This window comes from Terrapene carolina, unplaced genomic scaffold, assembly GCF_002925995.2.
Source record: "Terrapene carolina triunguis isolate 2854851 unplaced genomic scaffold, T_m_triunguis-2.0 Scaffold69, whole genome shotgun sequence".
NCBI classification, from domain to species: domain Eukaryota; kingdom Metazoa; phylum Chordata; order Testudines; family Emydidae; genus Terrapene; species Terrapene triunguis.
Genome location: NW_020664420.1, coordinates 51,172,627 through 51,187,456, shown reverse-complemented (window position 1 = coordinate 51,187,456; position 14,830 = coordinate 51,172,627). Strand labels below are relative to the sequence as shown.

At 38.1% G+C, this 14,830-nt stretch overlaps 1 protein-coding gene across 2 annotated transcripts in view; it reads left to right on the top strand.

Moving 5' to 3' along the window:
* FAM172A (family with sequence similarity 172 member A) overlaps positions 1-14,830 on the top strand; it is a 319,644-nt gene that overhangs the window by 214,054 nt on the left and 90,760 nt on the right. Inside the window, exons 9-10 of one of the 2 annotated variants that reach the window (XM_024206925.1) lie at positions 9,841-9,957; positions 13,411-13,495. In XM_024206925.1, coding sequence (XP_024062693.1) covers positions 9,841-9,957; positions 13,411-13,495 — 202 coding nt within the window. The remainder of the gene's footprint in view (positions 1-9,840; positions 9,958-13,410; positions 13,496-14,830) is intronic. The other variant, XM_026649170.1, reaches the window with a different exon arrangement.

Below are 14,830 nucleotides of genomic sequence, written 5' to 3'. Positions count from 1 at the left end.
AAAAAAAAAAAAAAAAAAAAAAAAAAAAAAAAAAAAAAAAAAAAAGCCACGATCGCAATCGGCAATTGGGAAAAAAAAAAAAAAAGCCACAATCGGCAGCGGCAGGTCTAATCCTAGAGGGAGCAAGGGACCTACCGCCCCTGAATTGCCGCAGGTGCCGCCCCTCTCCCTTGGCTGCCCCAAGCACCTGCTTGTTAAGCTGGTGCCTGGAGCCGGCCCTGCTCTCAACCTAAATTCCCCTTTCAACCCTTGTGTATTAGTTCTTTCATTCTCACAAATTTGTTATATATATTTATTTGAGTACAGTAGCTTTAGATCACATAAAATACAACAGAGTAATGTATCAGAGGGGTAGCCGTGTTAGTCTGAATCTGTAAAAAGCAACAGAGGGTCCTGTGGCACCTTTAAGACTAACAGAAGTATTGGGAGCATAAGCTTTCGTGGGTAAGAACCTCACTTCTTCAGATGCAAGAAGTGCATCTGAAGAAGTGAGGTTCTTACCCACGAAAGCTTATGCTCCCAATACTTCTGTTAGTCTTAAAGGTGCAACAGAGTAATGTTATATCTATTTTAGTCTTATTCTATAAAAATCAGAAAACTTCATATTCTGGATTCAGGTTGCTTCTTTTGCTGTACTGCCAACTCTTGCAATTTTATTGTGACTAGTGATTTTTGTTGTTTTTTATCTGTCTCTTGAAAACATGATGAAATACTGCCAACTCACAAATTTTCCCTTATTCAAAATTGCCACTATTCCTATTTTTGTCAGTGAAGCTAAAGCCAGCAAGATGGCTGCCATTTCCTTACAGTCACGTGGAAGTGAGGCTGCCCTTAATGAGGGCACTGGGGTGAGCAAGAGGCAGATTTAGAGGTTGAAGGAGGATGTGAGGGGGGGCAATAGGGAGGCTGAGGGGAATGTCGAGGACAGTGATGGATGTGAGAGATGGAGAGAATGGCAACTTTTCCAACCTGGGGGTGGTGGTGGGGGAAGGGTGTCTCCTCTGAGCAGCCAGCAGAAGGCAATATTGTAATATTGCCAACTTTTGTGAACTGATGGCCAGTCATTGGAATTTAGAGCCTGTAGGAAGAGCTGTCACAAGAAGCTCCTCCAATCCCATGACCTTCAGGGCTCAGCAGAGCTGTGTGCAAGAGCCTTGGGGCTAAGGACATAGACCTGCCCTGCCACTGAGTCTTGCCTTCAATGTATGATCCTGTAGCACAGAGAAGGTCCTGGCACAGTGGAAGGCAGTGGAGAGGGGACTCAGGGAAAAGCTGCTGCTGGGTCAAGAGCCCCAGACTCAACAGCAACATTCCCTGCTTCCTGCTGCCTTGGAACTTCTCCTGTACTTGGGATCTGGGTGGAGGAGAAGCCCTGAAGGCAGTGAGCCAGGGGATGGAGGGAGTCAAGGATGTGGTACATCTGGGTACAGGGAAGAAGAGAACCATAGGGGGCAGCAAGGCAAGGAAGTGGGGGAGTCAAGACAGGGATGGCAGTTCACTTATTTTAGAAGGGAAGAGAGGGAAAGTAGAGTCTCCATCTGAGCAGTCAAGAAGAGGGGTGCATTTTGTGTGCATTAAACACTGACTTTTCAAAGTAAAATTGCCACACAGACATAGCCAGAAGAGAAGAGGGGAGTATAAAGATTAAAGAATTAGTTAAACTAGTCCAAACTCCTGTATAAGTACTCTTATTTCTGTTTGAGGGGTTTATTTCTCTTTAGCTTAAACCTCTTCCTAATTGATTTAAGATCAATCAATATAAGCTTGGTTTAAACTGAAATAAGTGTCCACACATCCTTTGGCACTGGTTTTAACGGAATGAGTTTAAAATCATATCTTAAATTAAATCGGTGCCAATACTGTATGTAGATGAGTCCTTAGACTCTGGTCCTTTGGGCATGGTATGGACCCTATTTAAGTCCCTATCTGGACTAGGAAAATAGATAGTGTTTTAAAATGATCATTAACATTTTAAACACTGTTCAGCACTTAGCGTAGACAAGGTTTTAGCACCTTTGAAAACATATTAGCTGATCAACCATAGGTTCCCACATATTGTCAACTAGAATAGCTAGCACTTTTTAAAAGTTGTTAAACTATATCTACACTAGTTGCAAACTCAGTTTAAAGTTGTGGTATGTAACACGTTTTCAAATGTGGCCTATTTTCCTGTTCTAGACAGGGTTGAGGATCATGGCAAGAAATAGGTTCTTCTCTTGTTGTCCCGTCTACCATTCCCTCGGTTTTTTGCTTGACAATGGCTAGTAGAGAGTTTTCGTAAGTTTAGCCTGCATGTGGATCGGAGGCCTTAAACCTAGTCTCATGGTAATTGGCTTACAAGGTGAATTGACTCACAAAAGATTGTCAGGAGGATTTGGTAGCCCACCCCACCAGAATCTGAAGCTTTCTTCACAGCAGTAGGTGTACTGGTAAGTTCACAGGTCCAAGTCAGTAGGAGAAAGGAGCCAGAAAGGTTGGCAGTCAGAGCCAGGGGAACAAGACGAATAGGGAAGAATAAGGTAAAAAGTTAGCACTGGCAGTGAGCCTGTGCTGTTTACTTAGCTCTCCCAATGCTTCATTTAGATGTTGAATAGTCTAGTAAACAAGACTGAGACTGGTGGGACACTACACTTGAGAGCTTGGGAGACAAGGAGCAAAAGTTTCTCATTATCTCTCTCTCTCTCTCTCTCTGTTTAGTGTGAATTTCCCCTACTTTTAGATCTTTCTTCCATAATGTGACACTAGACCCTTTGAGCTTTTTTCCTCATTCTCTCAAGCCTCTTCTTAAATCTGAGTGGCCAAACAACTTGCTACTTTACTAGATATGGTATTCAAAAACCTACACAGTGCCTTGCAGGCCAGGGGACACTGGAAAATACTATGTGAAGGTACTCTCCCAAGTTCCTTCCACAGCCCAGCCTCTACCAACTTGGCACACCAACATGAGACACCACTCAGTAGACTATATACTCGAGACTTTTCAATACAGTTTTCCCTCTTCTTTCTTCCGTGCTTTCATCAGCAGTGAAGTAGTTAAGAGTGTTAAAGAGTTAAAAGCTGCAGAAGTGTGATTCCCAGCACAGGTAGACAATACACACACTAATTCTGCTTGAGCTAATGTGCTAAAAATAGTAGTGTGGCCATGGTGGTACAGGTGGCAGCTTGGGTTAGCTGGCCAAGTACAATCCAGCCTGACCCCCTGGGTTCAGGTAGCTAGCCTGAGCCACTGCCTGTGCCAATCTGGCCACACTGCTATTTTTAGTGTGCTAGCTCAAGCAGAGGTAATACACATATGTCCCCCTGAGCTGGGACTCACATCTCCTAGCTGCCATGTAGACATGCCCTGAGACAGACCTTACTATTTTGGTTTACCCTCTAGTCACATTTTGTAAGTTTTCTTCAAAGCTATGAGGGATAGAGACTTTTTTAAAAACTGAAAGTTTAGATCTGGCTCATAAGATGGCTGTTACCAGGATAAAGTACCAGTTTGCCAATCCAGTGCAATGCAGCCAATTCAAGTCTCTTCTTCCATGGTTCTGTATGGTTCCCTACCAGATCAGACTCTTTAATGGTAGCCCAGCAAATACCTTCATTGAAAATATTAGCTGGAGGCAAATTATCCATTAAATCATAGAATCATAGGGTTAGAAGGTACCACAGGGGTCATCTAGTCTAACCCACTGCCAAGATGCAGGATTTGTTGTGTCTAAACCATCCAAGACCAATGGCTATCCAGCCTACTTTTGAAAACCTCCAGTGAAGAAGCTTCCACAACCTACTGAGGCAGTCTGTTCCATTGTTCTACCATTCGTACAGTTAGGAAGGTTTTCTTGAGATTTAACCTAAATCTGCAATGCTGTAGTTTGAACCCACTGCCTCATGTCCTGCCCTCTGTGGCAAAAGAGAACAACTTTTCTCCATCTCTTTTGTGGCAGCCTTTCAAGTATCTGAAGACCACTGTATATCCCCACTTAATCTCCTCTTTTCTAAACTAAACATACCCAGTTCCTTCAGCCTTTGCTCGTATGGCTTGCATTCCATCCCTTTGATCATCTTTGTCACTCGCCTCTGGATCTTTTCCAGTTTCTCTATATCCTTTCTGTACATTGATGACAAAAATTGGACACAATACTCCAGCTGAGACCTAACCAGCACTGAGTAGAGAGGTACTATCACATCCTGTGACTTGCATGTTATGCCTCTGTTAATGCAACCTAAAATTGCATTCTCTTTTTTTGCAACAGCATCACACTGGTGACTCATGGTGATGCTGTGATCCACCACAACTCCCAGATCCTTCTCAGCAGTGCTGCAGCCAAGCCAGTTTTCCTCCATTATATATTTGTTAATTTTGTTTTTCTTCCCGAAATGTAGCACCTTATATTTGTCTTTCCTGAATTTAATTTTGTTGTCTATAGCCCAATTCTCCAATTTATCAAGATCCCTCTGAATTTTAGTTTGATCTTCTGAAGTTTTGGCAACCCCCTACCCAGCTTTGTGTCATCTGCTAGCTTGATCAGTATGCTCTCTATACCTACATCCAGGTGTTTAATAAAGAAGTTAAATAATACTGGACCCAGAACAGATCCCTGTGGAATTCCACTTGAGACCTCCCTCCAATCTGACATTATTCCATTAATAGTTACTCTTTGTTTGCAATTATTTAACCAATTATGTATCCACTTAATGGTAGTTCTGTCAAGCCTGCATTTCTCCAGCTAATTTATCAGCATGTCAATAATAATGTATGGCTTTTCTCTCCTCTAGTAGATGCCTTTGGGGTGAGTGTCTTGACTGAGCTCTAGCAGAGAGCAAAATCTCTGTGCCTTCTACTTAGGAAAACTTTATATCTATCAGATTTTAATCAGAGTGCCAACATTTTATCTCATTTATAGGTGACAGGTTTCTAACAGGCTTTGGGAGACCAACGAGGAGCTATTATCAAATCTCGTAGATGGTGACCAATGGCAGGCAGGTTGACAGAAAGATCTGTAGCCCCAGACATTAGATGAAGATGTTAGATGAGTTTGTGAGCTTTCTATACTTTGAATCATGTTTTAGACTGACGGTAGTGGGTCCCATTCCAGAGGACTAGATTGCTCAATTTGTAGTTGCTTTGACGAGGCTCAGTTAGAGACTCTGAGTCAGATTTCCACCAATATGACTGGTATTTCAGTTTGTGTACCACTACCTGGTTCCTATGGCACTGGTAGGAGTGGTCTGTGTTTTAACCTGGTACCCCAAATTGGCCTCAGGTTTGGTAATTGGAGGTGGACATGGCAGACAATAGTGACTCCACACTTAGAAGCAAGCAAGCCCTGTAGCAAGTTATTCTGTAACACAAATCAGCAAGGAAAGTGTGTTGGGAACTTGATGTTCTTTAGGTTTATTATAGCTCCTCAAAGGCTTTTCTCCTATAAGCCCTGTATTAAAATTGCAGGGACTGAAAGAGGCTGGGTAACTGTTTTATTAAGTTTAAAGTTTTAATAGAGTTGCAGCCTGAGGCCTTTATACCAAAGAATTGTATTGTGAGTTTTATTTGCACCATTCACAAAATAGTACCAGCAATATTTTGTGTATTGCCACAAAAATACTACTTTAATGTCACACTCCTGTAATCACTTAAACCCCTGAAAACAATGAAATTCGCTGGCCAGGTGAACATTTGTTGGTTTATACTTATTGTAATATCCTTAACATTTTTTTGCACCAACCCAGCCAAACCTGCTACTTGATCAAATGGAGTGTTTCTCCAGGGAAGAGGAAAGCTCATTCAAATGGCAGTCATAAAGCAGAAGTTAATCCTGCTCTAGGATGGACTAACTACTTTGCTTTTATGAGTGTGAGTGAAGTGAAGATTTGAAAGAGTCATAGGAAGGGCTTACAGGCATATCCCCTCTCCCAAGTGAGCAACTAGAGTCTTTAGAAATAAGCACTATGTCCCCCCTCTATATGGAGGGGTCTTCAGAGAAAATTCTCCCAATTGCTCCCCGGCTGTGAATTCTTCTGTCCTTCCCCTGCCCCATTACTTTTACAAACAATTCACAGAGCCCAGCACGTCTACTGAGAATTTGTGCCCATTTGGGTGTTCATTGAAACCTGAGGAATACCATATCCATGCATCCGAAGAAGTGGGCTGTAGCCCACGAAAGCTTATGCTCAAATAAATTTGTTAGTCTCTAAGGTGCCACAAGTACTCCATACCAATATTATATCATATCTTAACCAGCAAATGAGGGTGGAAGGCCTAGAGGAAGGAGAGACTTCCCAACCAATTCAAATTTTTAAAAAAGAGTTTATACTCAGTTCACGAAATGTATGAAATTTTGGACCATTTCTTATTTTGACTGAATCAGTTTGCCCATTCCTAATCAGGAGTGCCCGGAAGGGCTAAGTGTGTCAGAAGCCCCAGAGAGCTCTTATACCAACAGCTGTAGAGGATAAATTTTGATTGGTGGAGTCCTATAGAAATAGAGACATAGTTTAATAACCTTTCTCAAATTTTTGAATATATGTTGACATAATTAATGCATAGCTGTGATGTTTAATGTCAGCACAATAGACTTATGTGCCACAGACTGAGAAATGCCAAGTGTTCTGCTCCAGAGGGGCTCCCATCTAGACTCTCTGTTAGATGCCTTTTTGAATCCCTGGACACTGGGACTAATGTATGCGTCCCCCTCACCCAGACCTCTGTGATATTGATGGTCCTGAGGATTTAGGCAAGATACTGGATCGAGGACCATGATAGTCCTAGCACAGGTCAGGCAATTCTGTAATTCAGATCTGGTAAGCTTCTCAGTGGTAGCTGCTGATCATTTTGCCTGTTCTGCCCAACAGTTTTGCAGCACAGCAGTCAGATGCTATACCAGCTGGCTGACGGTCACCAAAAGAAGCTGTTCAGCTGAAGTTCAAAACTTTCTGCTCCAAAGCAGGAAAGCCTCAGCTAGACTGACTTATAAAGCTTAGCAGAAGAGATTTTATATTTGGTCATCTCAGCACTAGCTCTCTCTCTCTCTCTCGACAACACTCATTTCAGTGATATTGGACTATTTACTAGCTCTGAAACAATATGGACTTTCTGATTGTTCCTTAGGAATATTTGCACATCACCCTCTTTCGTATTCAGGGCCACACTGTATTTTCTTACCCTACAGTGGCTAGATTCCTTAAGGGCCTTATTCATGTTTTCCCTCCAATTTTGGAGTCATCTCCCTCTTGGGAACCTCAATATAGTATTAACAGGGTTGACAGACTCTCCCTTTGTTCCCTGTACCATCTAACAGTGAAGACTATTTTTTTTAGTAGCCATTATATCCTCTTGACAAGTAGGGGTGATTCAGACCTCAGGGTGGGTCCCCCTTATACAGTGATTCATAAGGACAAGATTATTTTCAGGCCTCATCCCAAATTCCTGCTTAAAGTTGTTTCAGAATTCCATGTGAACCAATTTATTCATCTTCCAGTTTTCTTACCCAAACCTCATTCCATCTTGGGGGAAGCTAGACTTCATACACTTGATTTAGTAAGGGCACTGTCATATTACCTTATCAGGACAAAACCATTCAGGAACGCCCCTAGATTGTTCGTAGCCATTGTGAAAGTGAAAGGATCAGTTTCCTCACCAAGATTATCAGAATGGGTCTCTAATTGTATAAGAACATATTATGATCTAGCTAAGTTAGATTTACCTACCCACATAAGAACTCATTTTCAGTTGCTGAAAAACTGTGCTCTGTGTTTCTGAAAGCTAAACAGAGTATATTGATAGTACAGTACATTGTTCAAACTGTATAATTTAGGGAAGCTGGGTATGAAGATCTTGTAGGGGCAGTGTGTAGGTATCCTTCCCTTGGAATTGTTTTTAAAGGATAAGTCAGTTGGTGCAATCAGCATTTCCACCACAACAAAGGGAGGGGGGAAATACTGTCCAAAAGTATATTTATGAACTCTAGAGGTAAATCATCTCTTGCAAGGGTTATTTAACAGTATCCAGAGAGGAGGCAAGCTCCATAAGAGGTAGTGAAATTTCTGTAGCCTTCCCTTCAGTTTAGTAGCAGAACTTTCACCTGGGAGCTCCCTCCAGCACATCACTGTTGTTAGCCTTTGGCTGTCCCAGAAGGTTTTGGTTCCTGGAACTGATGGATCACCCGCTTAATCTTCAAATAGAACGGTATGACCCAGGGTTTGGTATACTACAGTGACTCTGCTCATATGGGTCTTTTGACCTGACTCTTGACAGGGTGTGTAAGAAGAGCAAGGTGGTTTTGGAACAGGTGATTTCTATAGTGTATGAAGAATCAACATCTTCATGTGTTTTATAGAATTTGAGCCTATTTGGGGCCTTGTACAATGATAGAAAATCTAATAATTTTAGCTATAGCCCTCATACCATTCATATCTTTCATCAAAACAAGCTGAATGTTTTTACAAAATTCTCCAAGGTATCTTGGACTTTCCTCTGAACCATCTAATACTGGCCACTATCAGAGATAGGTAAAGAACCACTGGTCTGACCTGGTATGGGAATTTCTAGGTTCACTTTGCAGTGATGGTGAATATTTTCCAGCTAGCCAGAGTATTATTTTCATTACATTCATTTTAAAATATGCATAAGTGGAAAACATGAAACATGACAATTTAAGATGTGGAAATGCAGAGGTGATTTGGTGGTAATATTAGTAGTGCTCAGTGAAAAGGATGTGCATGTCTACAGTACTCTTTAGCGGAAATAGAAAGAGCAAGACAGTTTGTACAGGATGTTGGCAAACATTGCTTCTGTATCAAAAGTATGGATTTCAATGTTCATGTCTGTTTATGATATGAAAAGTCATTCACAACTCCATTTTAATGGTCTCTCGTCATTTCAGAGAAGTAGTCTATTATGTTGAAAAATAGTTGATTCTATTAACAAAGAAGGGCTGGCTTTATAGAGAGAAATTGTCCATGTAGCCATTACAAGAGAGGAAGTTGGAAAAATAATGACATTTAGTACAACATATACAATGGTGAAAATAATAGTTGTGAAATGCAGTTTCTATAACTATAATTCATTATACTTTCTTTGATCTGTTTCTTACCAATTAGGGTCAGGAGATTAAAAACTTTTCTGTTTTTGATATCACTCTTCCTTTGCAGTCCCTTTATCTTGAAGACCAGTGTTGAGTTCTAGAGCATCTTTGTCAATTCATGTGTGTTATTTGCAGCAATCATTTTATTATTTTTAGTAATCACATCATTTAGATATGTCATTGGGTCAAATTTTAATGGAGGCAAGTATATTAGCAAACAAAATAATATTGATAGGCTCTGATGATAGTGTGCATGAGAAAGACCACAAAGAATTCCATAATAGGAGTGCAAGGCAGCTAAATTGGATAGAAAAAGAAAAAAAATCTGTACAAGTCAAAGTAAGATTGTACATCAGAAAAACTACAGCAATCTACTGAAAATTAGTAGATGATAGTCATGAGTAGCTTACAGTGAACCACGGGTTCCAGCTTCCCTGAAGCACAGAAATAGGAACTTGAAAAAACTTGTAAAAGGTGTCCTCAGGGAATCTTCCATTTTTTCACTATGATACCTTTCATCCTAGAATTGTCAAGCCACATGGAAAATAATAGGACTGAATAGTTCAGTGAGTTAAAAGTTAGTATTATTTCTTTTATCAAAAAATATTAGGTCTTTCTGTATGTCTGGAAGTGTTAGGATTTGTATAAACTTTAAAACAAGTGAAGTCAACTTGTATTACTCTCGCTTTTTTAATTTAAAATCATTATCTGTCACTAATCAGACACCATTCAAGTGAAAAAAGAACTTAAAGCCCATATTTTTTAACAGATGATTCAACGAGAGGCAGATGTAAAGAATAAGGTAACTGCTGTGGCGTTGACAGACTCTGTTCACAATGTGTGGCATCAAGAAGCTGGCAAAACTATTCGAGAATGGATGCGAGAGGTGAGAATGGTTTTTAAAAGAGTTGGGGCAGACACTGCTATATATGATTCTACAAACATGTATTTAAATACTGACCTCTTCCATTTCTTTAAGATACACAAGAAAGCATTTTTGAAGAACTGTGTAAACAGCATGCCTACATCTGTCCCTGAAATAATTTCAATTAAAAACATTTTGGGAACTCAGTCACCAGTGAAAACCAATCAAAACTGACTGTAGTTTTCTTTTCTACTATACAGCAAGGTATACACAAATATCATATAAGGCACATGATCTGGTCACAAAGTAGGGTACTAGGAGGCACTTAGGACTCCTGGTTTCTGAATCTGCTTGCTTTGTGGAGCAAGTCCTTTAACCTTTTTGTGCCTCAGTTTATGATCTGTAGAACTCCTGTAAATTTATCCACCTCACACAAGTGTTATGAGTTTTAATTGTTTATAAAGTACTTTAAAGATCCTTCGGTGAAAGGGCAAAGCATTCTTATTACTTCAGTACTATGGGAACTGCTAGTTGATCTGAGGTTAACCTGATATTGGTTTATGGCCAGCAAGCACAACTTTTTTTCTGTGGGTAGAATATAACGGAATACATTTATTAAGTATGGGCTAGCTGCAATTAAAAAAGAGAGAAATAATTTGCAATGTGAGATCAACTAAACTCTTGTTTGTGAATCTGTGTTCCTGATCAAATAAAGGTCATAATGTTGTCATTGGGAATGTTTTCTGTATTTATCTATTCTTATTTTGAAATTTTAAAACAAGCAATATATAGTGCTAATATAAACTAATGTATCCTGTACTTTTTAATAGGAGTGAGTTTTCCTGTGGATTTAGTGAAACATTGTTTATAGACTGCCTATTCCTAACTTAACCTTATAGTTTTATAGGCCATGACTGATGGGAATAGAGAATCACCTGGGATGCAGTCTGACAGCTCTGACTTAAATGTTAAAAATATAAAGAATACTAACCCCTCTAGGCTCTGTCAGAAAAATCCCCATTTTTTATGGGAAATCAAACCCTTAAAATATATGTTACACAGTAAAACTGAAAATGTGAAGTCCTATCATTTGAATCTGACAACTCATTTTTCTCTGAACATTTAGTGTGAATGAGACAAGTACATTACCTTTAATTTCATTTACAGAAAGTAGATGTTAAAGAATAAGTAACATGATTAATGGCCTAAAACGTGGATGGAGTGTCATAACTTTACATTAGCATTGGAAATCTCCTATAAGAAGTATTTTTACATATGTGAAGTGTAGGTGAGTGGTAGTAAGACTAACATATCACCTAGCTATCTCTTACTTAATCAGGTTTAGGGCTACTGGTAGAATGAATAATAATAATAAAAATGTACACCTAATCACTGCCTGTCTGTAGTGCTAATTGCTGTCATTGAAAGAATGAATTGTTTAAAAAGTCATTCTTCATTGAAGCTATCTCTCCTGTATCATTGGTGGCCTATTTTTAGTACCTGTAGAAGTCATGATTTTTGAATTTATTAGGAGCTGTGATGAATGATAAAACAAATCATCCATTTACATATCTTGACACCGCTTTCGAGAATACTTATTTCTTACAGGCAAGTGTCACATTGCACATAAAAGCTGGTTAATTGTTTGCTAATCTTCTGTATTATCTCAAACTCTATGATGTAGTGTTCTAGCAGTAGTTAATATTAATTTTATTTATTTCAAATGAATGTAATACCTAATAAAAATCCTAGTTCTTTTATAATTTCTTACATTTGCATTTTTACATTCAGCTGTTAATTAAAATTAGGCATGCAAATTATAAAATTTATCTCTATTTTAAACCTTAAAGCCTGTGTGAAACATGGAAATACTAACATTTTAACCATTTTTACTAAAAAGATAACATTACTGGATAGTGTTTGTTTTCATCGGGGCTTTTTTTCCACACAGTTCAATAGTTTCATTGATCTACTGTTTCTTACAAAAATCTGCCATGCTTTGTGAACTTCACTTTCTAATCTCATACAGCAACCCTTCCTTTATGTTGTTCCTGCTCTCCCTGGTCCCAGAACAGTAGGGTTGCCTTGACAAATCTATTCAAAAGCCATTCCTCGGCCTTTATTGGTGGGGACTGGAGCCTTTGAAATTCTCTCCTCACTGCAACACAGCTGACATCTTCTTCCAGACAGAATGAATTAAGGAAATACAATAAGACACTTGATCTACCAGTCAAGGATCTTTCCACAGTGAGGACTGATTCCATGGTGCACAACTAGGGCAGCAAGCATCTAAAAATACACAATACATGCTTGTTTACTGGAATAGCAATCAACCATTTTTGCAATCATGATTGATGGAATGATTTTTTAGAAATCTGTCTGGAAATTCATTGGCTCTTTCCAAGAAAGTTTTTTTTTAAATGAAGTTAATCAGTTTTTACAAAGGCAAAACTCTGAAATAGTTTTGTAATATCTGAAGCCATGAAGATTTTGTATTTTAACTGACAGGCCTCTAAATAGCCACATTGCTTTATTAGGTAATCTTAAATATAACAAATTTTGTGTAGTCAGACAAATCCTAATATCTAATGTATCAAATGTATCCTAATATCAAATTTTGAAGTATTTTATTTGATATTTTGATACACACTCTTTTCTGAACAAATTCCAGTGAAGAAAAATATTTAAAAGTAAATTCTTTTTAGTCAAAAATGTAGGACTGAAATATAAACTTGAGTGTTCATTAAATATACATCCACAAAGGGTGATGTTTACATTTTAAAGTGTCTGTACTAGTTCATTTTACCTAAATTGGCAGTTATTTCAATAATCTGCAAAACTATATTCTTCCAGTCATAATCCATTGCTTTACAACTTCACAGCCGTGGCGCTGTCTCAACAGCAGTTTGCATCATCACACCCTAAAGATTATGACCTATTAATACAAGCAAGCAAGATGGGAGATTATTTATATTTGTCATCAATAATTACTAACCAATTACAAAGGAAAATGGTTTGAATTACATGTTGGATAATGTAGGCCCCAATTCAGCCAAGCATTTAAGCACATGCTTAATTTTAAACTGATAAATCCATCCCTAATAGGCATTGGGCCTACTCACGTAGATGCCAGTTCATCAAAGCACTTAAATCCATCCCCATTCAAAGCAGCACTTCAGGATATACTTAAAATTAAGCACATGCTTAAGTATTTTTGCTGAATCAGGGCCTTGCTGTTTTACTTATAATATTTGGCCACATGTGAAACTAAGGCCCAAATTCAACAAGATACTTAGGCATATGCTTAACTTTAAGCATGTCAGCAGTACCACTGGGTCTACCTTTCAGTCCCCATTGTGACTGCTGCTTAAAGTTAGTCACATATTTAACTAACTTGCTGAATTGTGGCCTATATCTATAAAGTCTAATGATTTAGATTATTGCTTCACCATAAAATTGTCTCTTACATTACAGAACTGTTGTAACTGGGTGTCTAGTTCAGAACCACTAGATACATCAGTAGAGTCCATGTTGCCAGACTGCCCACGTGTTTCTGCAGGTATGTATACTTGTTTACAGTATGTGTATAGTACATGTATATGGTGTCACATGTGCCCATGAGTGAGTAGTTTGATTGTTTAAAATGTGATTATTGTATTATATATATTAAAAATAATTTTTGCTTTTGCTTTTGCTTTACCCTTCTATGGCTAAATGATAAGCAAAACAATATGTGACTAGCTTTTGAATGCCTATCATAGCCTTCTATTTTTATGATTTTTAGTATTTTATTTTGCCTTTGTCTAGGACAGCAATACTGAAATTCTATGGCTTACTACTAGTTTGTCTTTTGTAGCCCTCTTTTTCTCACTGTGTCTGATTAATTTTTGAGTTATTGGAACTTAAGAAAAGTAGTGATAGAGATTGTGAAAGCTCCGAATTTTAGGCTAAATTCCCCAGTAAACATCCAGCATGATATTAAGACAATACAAAAAAGAACAAGTGAATGAAAAAGTGACCCTTCTGAAGCTCCGGTTAATATGAATCTGTTCTGTACAAACAGTACAAATTACAAAAATGTAAACCAAAATTATAGTCCACCAGAATATTGGAACTGGTTTTCTACTGTGTTGGTGATGTTCTTGAAATGGTAATGTCTTTCATTAATGGAAGCATAAATCATAGGTGTTTTATTCAATGAAAGCTATTAATGTAATAAATCATTTGTTAATGTGTTATAAAGTTATGTGATAATTTCAGGAAGATATTAATGAAACATAAATTGTAAATATAACAACAAGAGCTTTAGTATAGAAATAGTCGTTTGGAATATAAGAAGCTACTATTGAACTTTAATTTGCCAAAAATGAAAAGCACAGTTACAGGATTTCTGTAGAATAGTACAACAATTTATACTGCACAAGATAGAGGCAACATACTACCCACCATTATATTCATTTTTATATTAAGAATGCAATGTTAATTTTTATCAGACCCTGCTGCACATGAAGCACAATTGTTCATTTTACAAGTCACAGGTTAATATATGATTATTTATTTGAAGTCGTCTAAAGTCCTATTCTTGCAAATGAAGTTCAGGATTTTTTTAAAGGCCTATATAAAGTAAATTGTATTTTATTTTAGAGCTCATTTAAAGCCCCAATCCTGCAGTCAGATCTGCACTGGAACATGGATACATATTAGTAGATCCAACTGCAAGATTGAAGCCAAGAAGTGCTAAGTGTCAGTTCTGTACAAACCCAGTGAAATAGAAATGTTTCTATTATTGCCATTGTTGTTGTTGGAAAACTAAAATATAGCTTCAGTTCTGAACAGAATTCATAGACCAAACTTTTAAAAAGTTGTTACTGACTTTTGAAAATTTAATACTGCA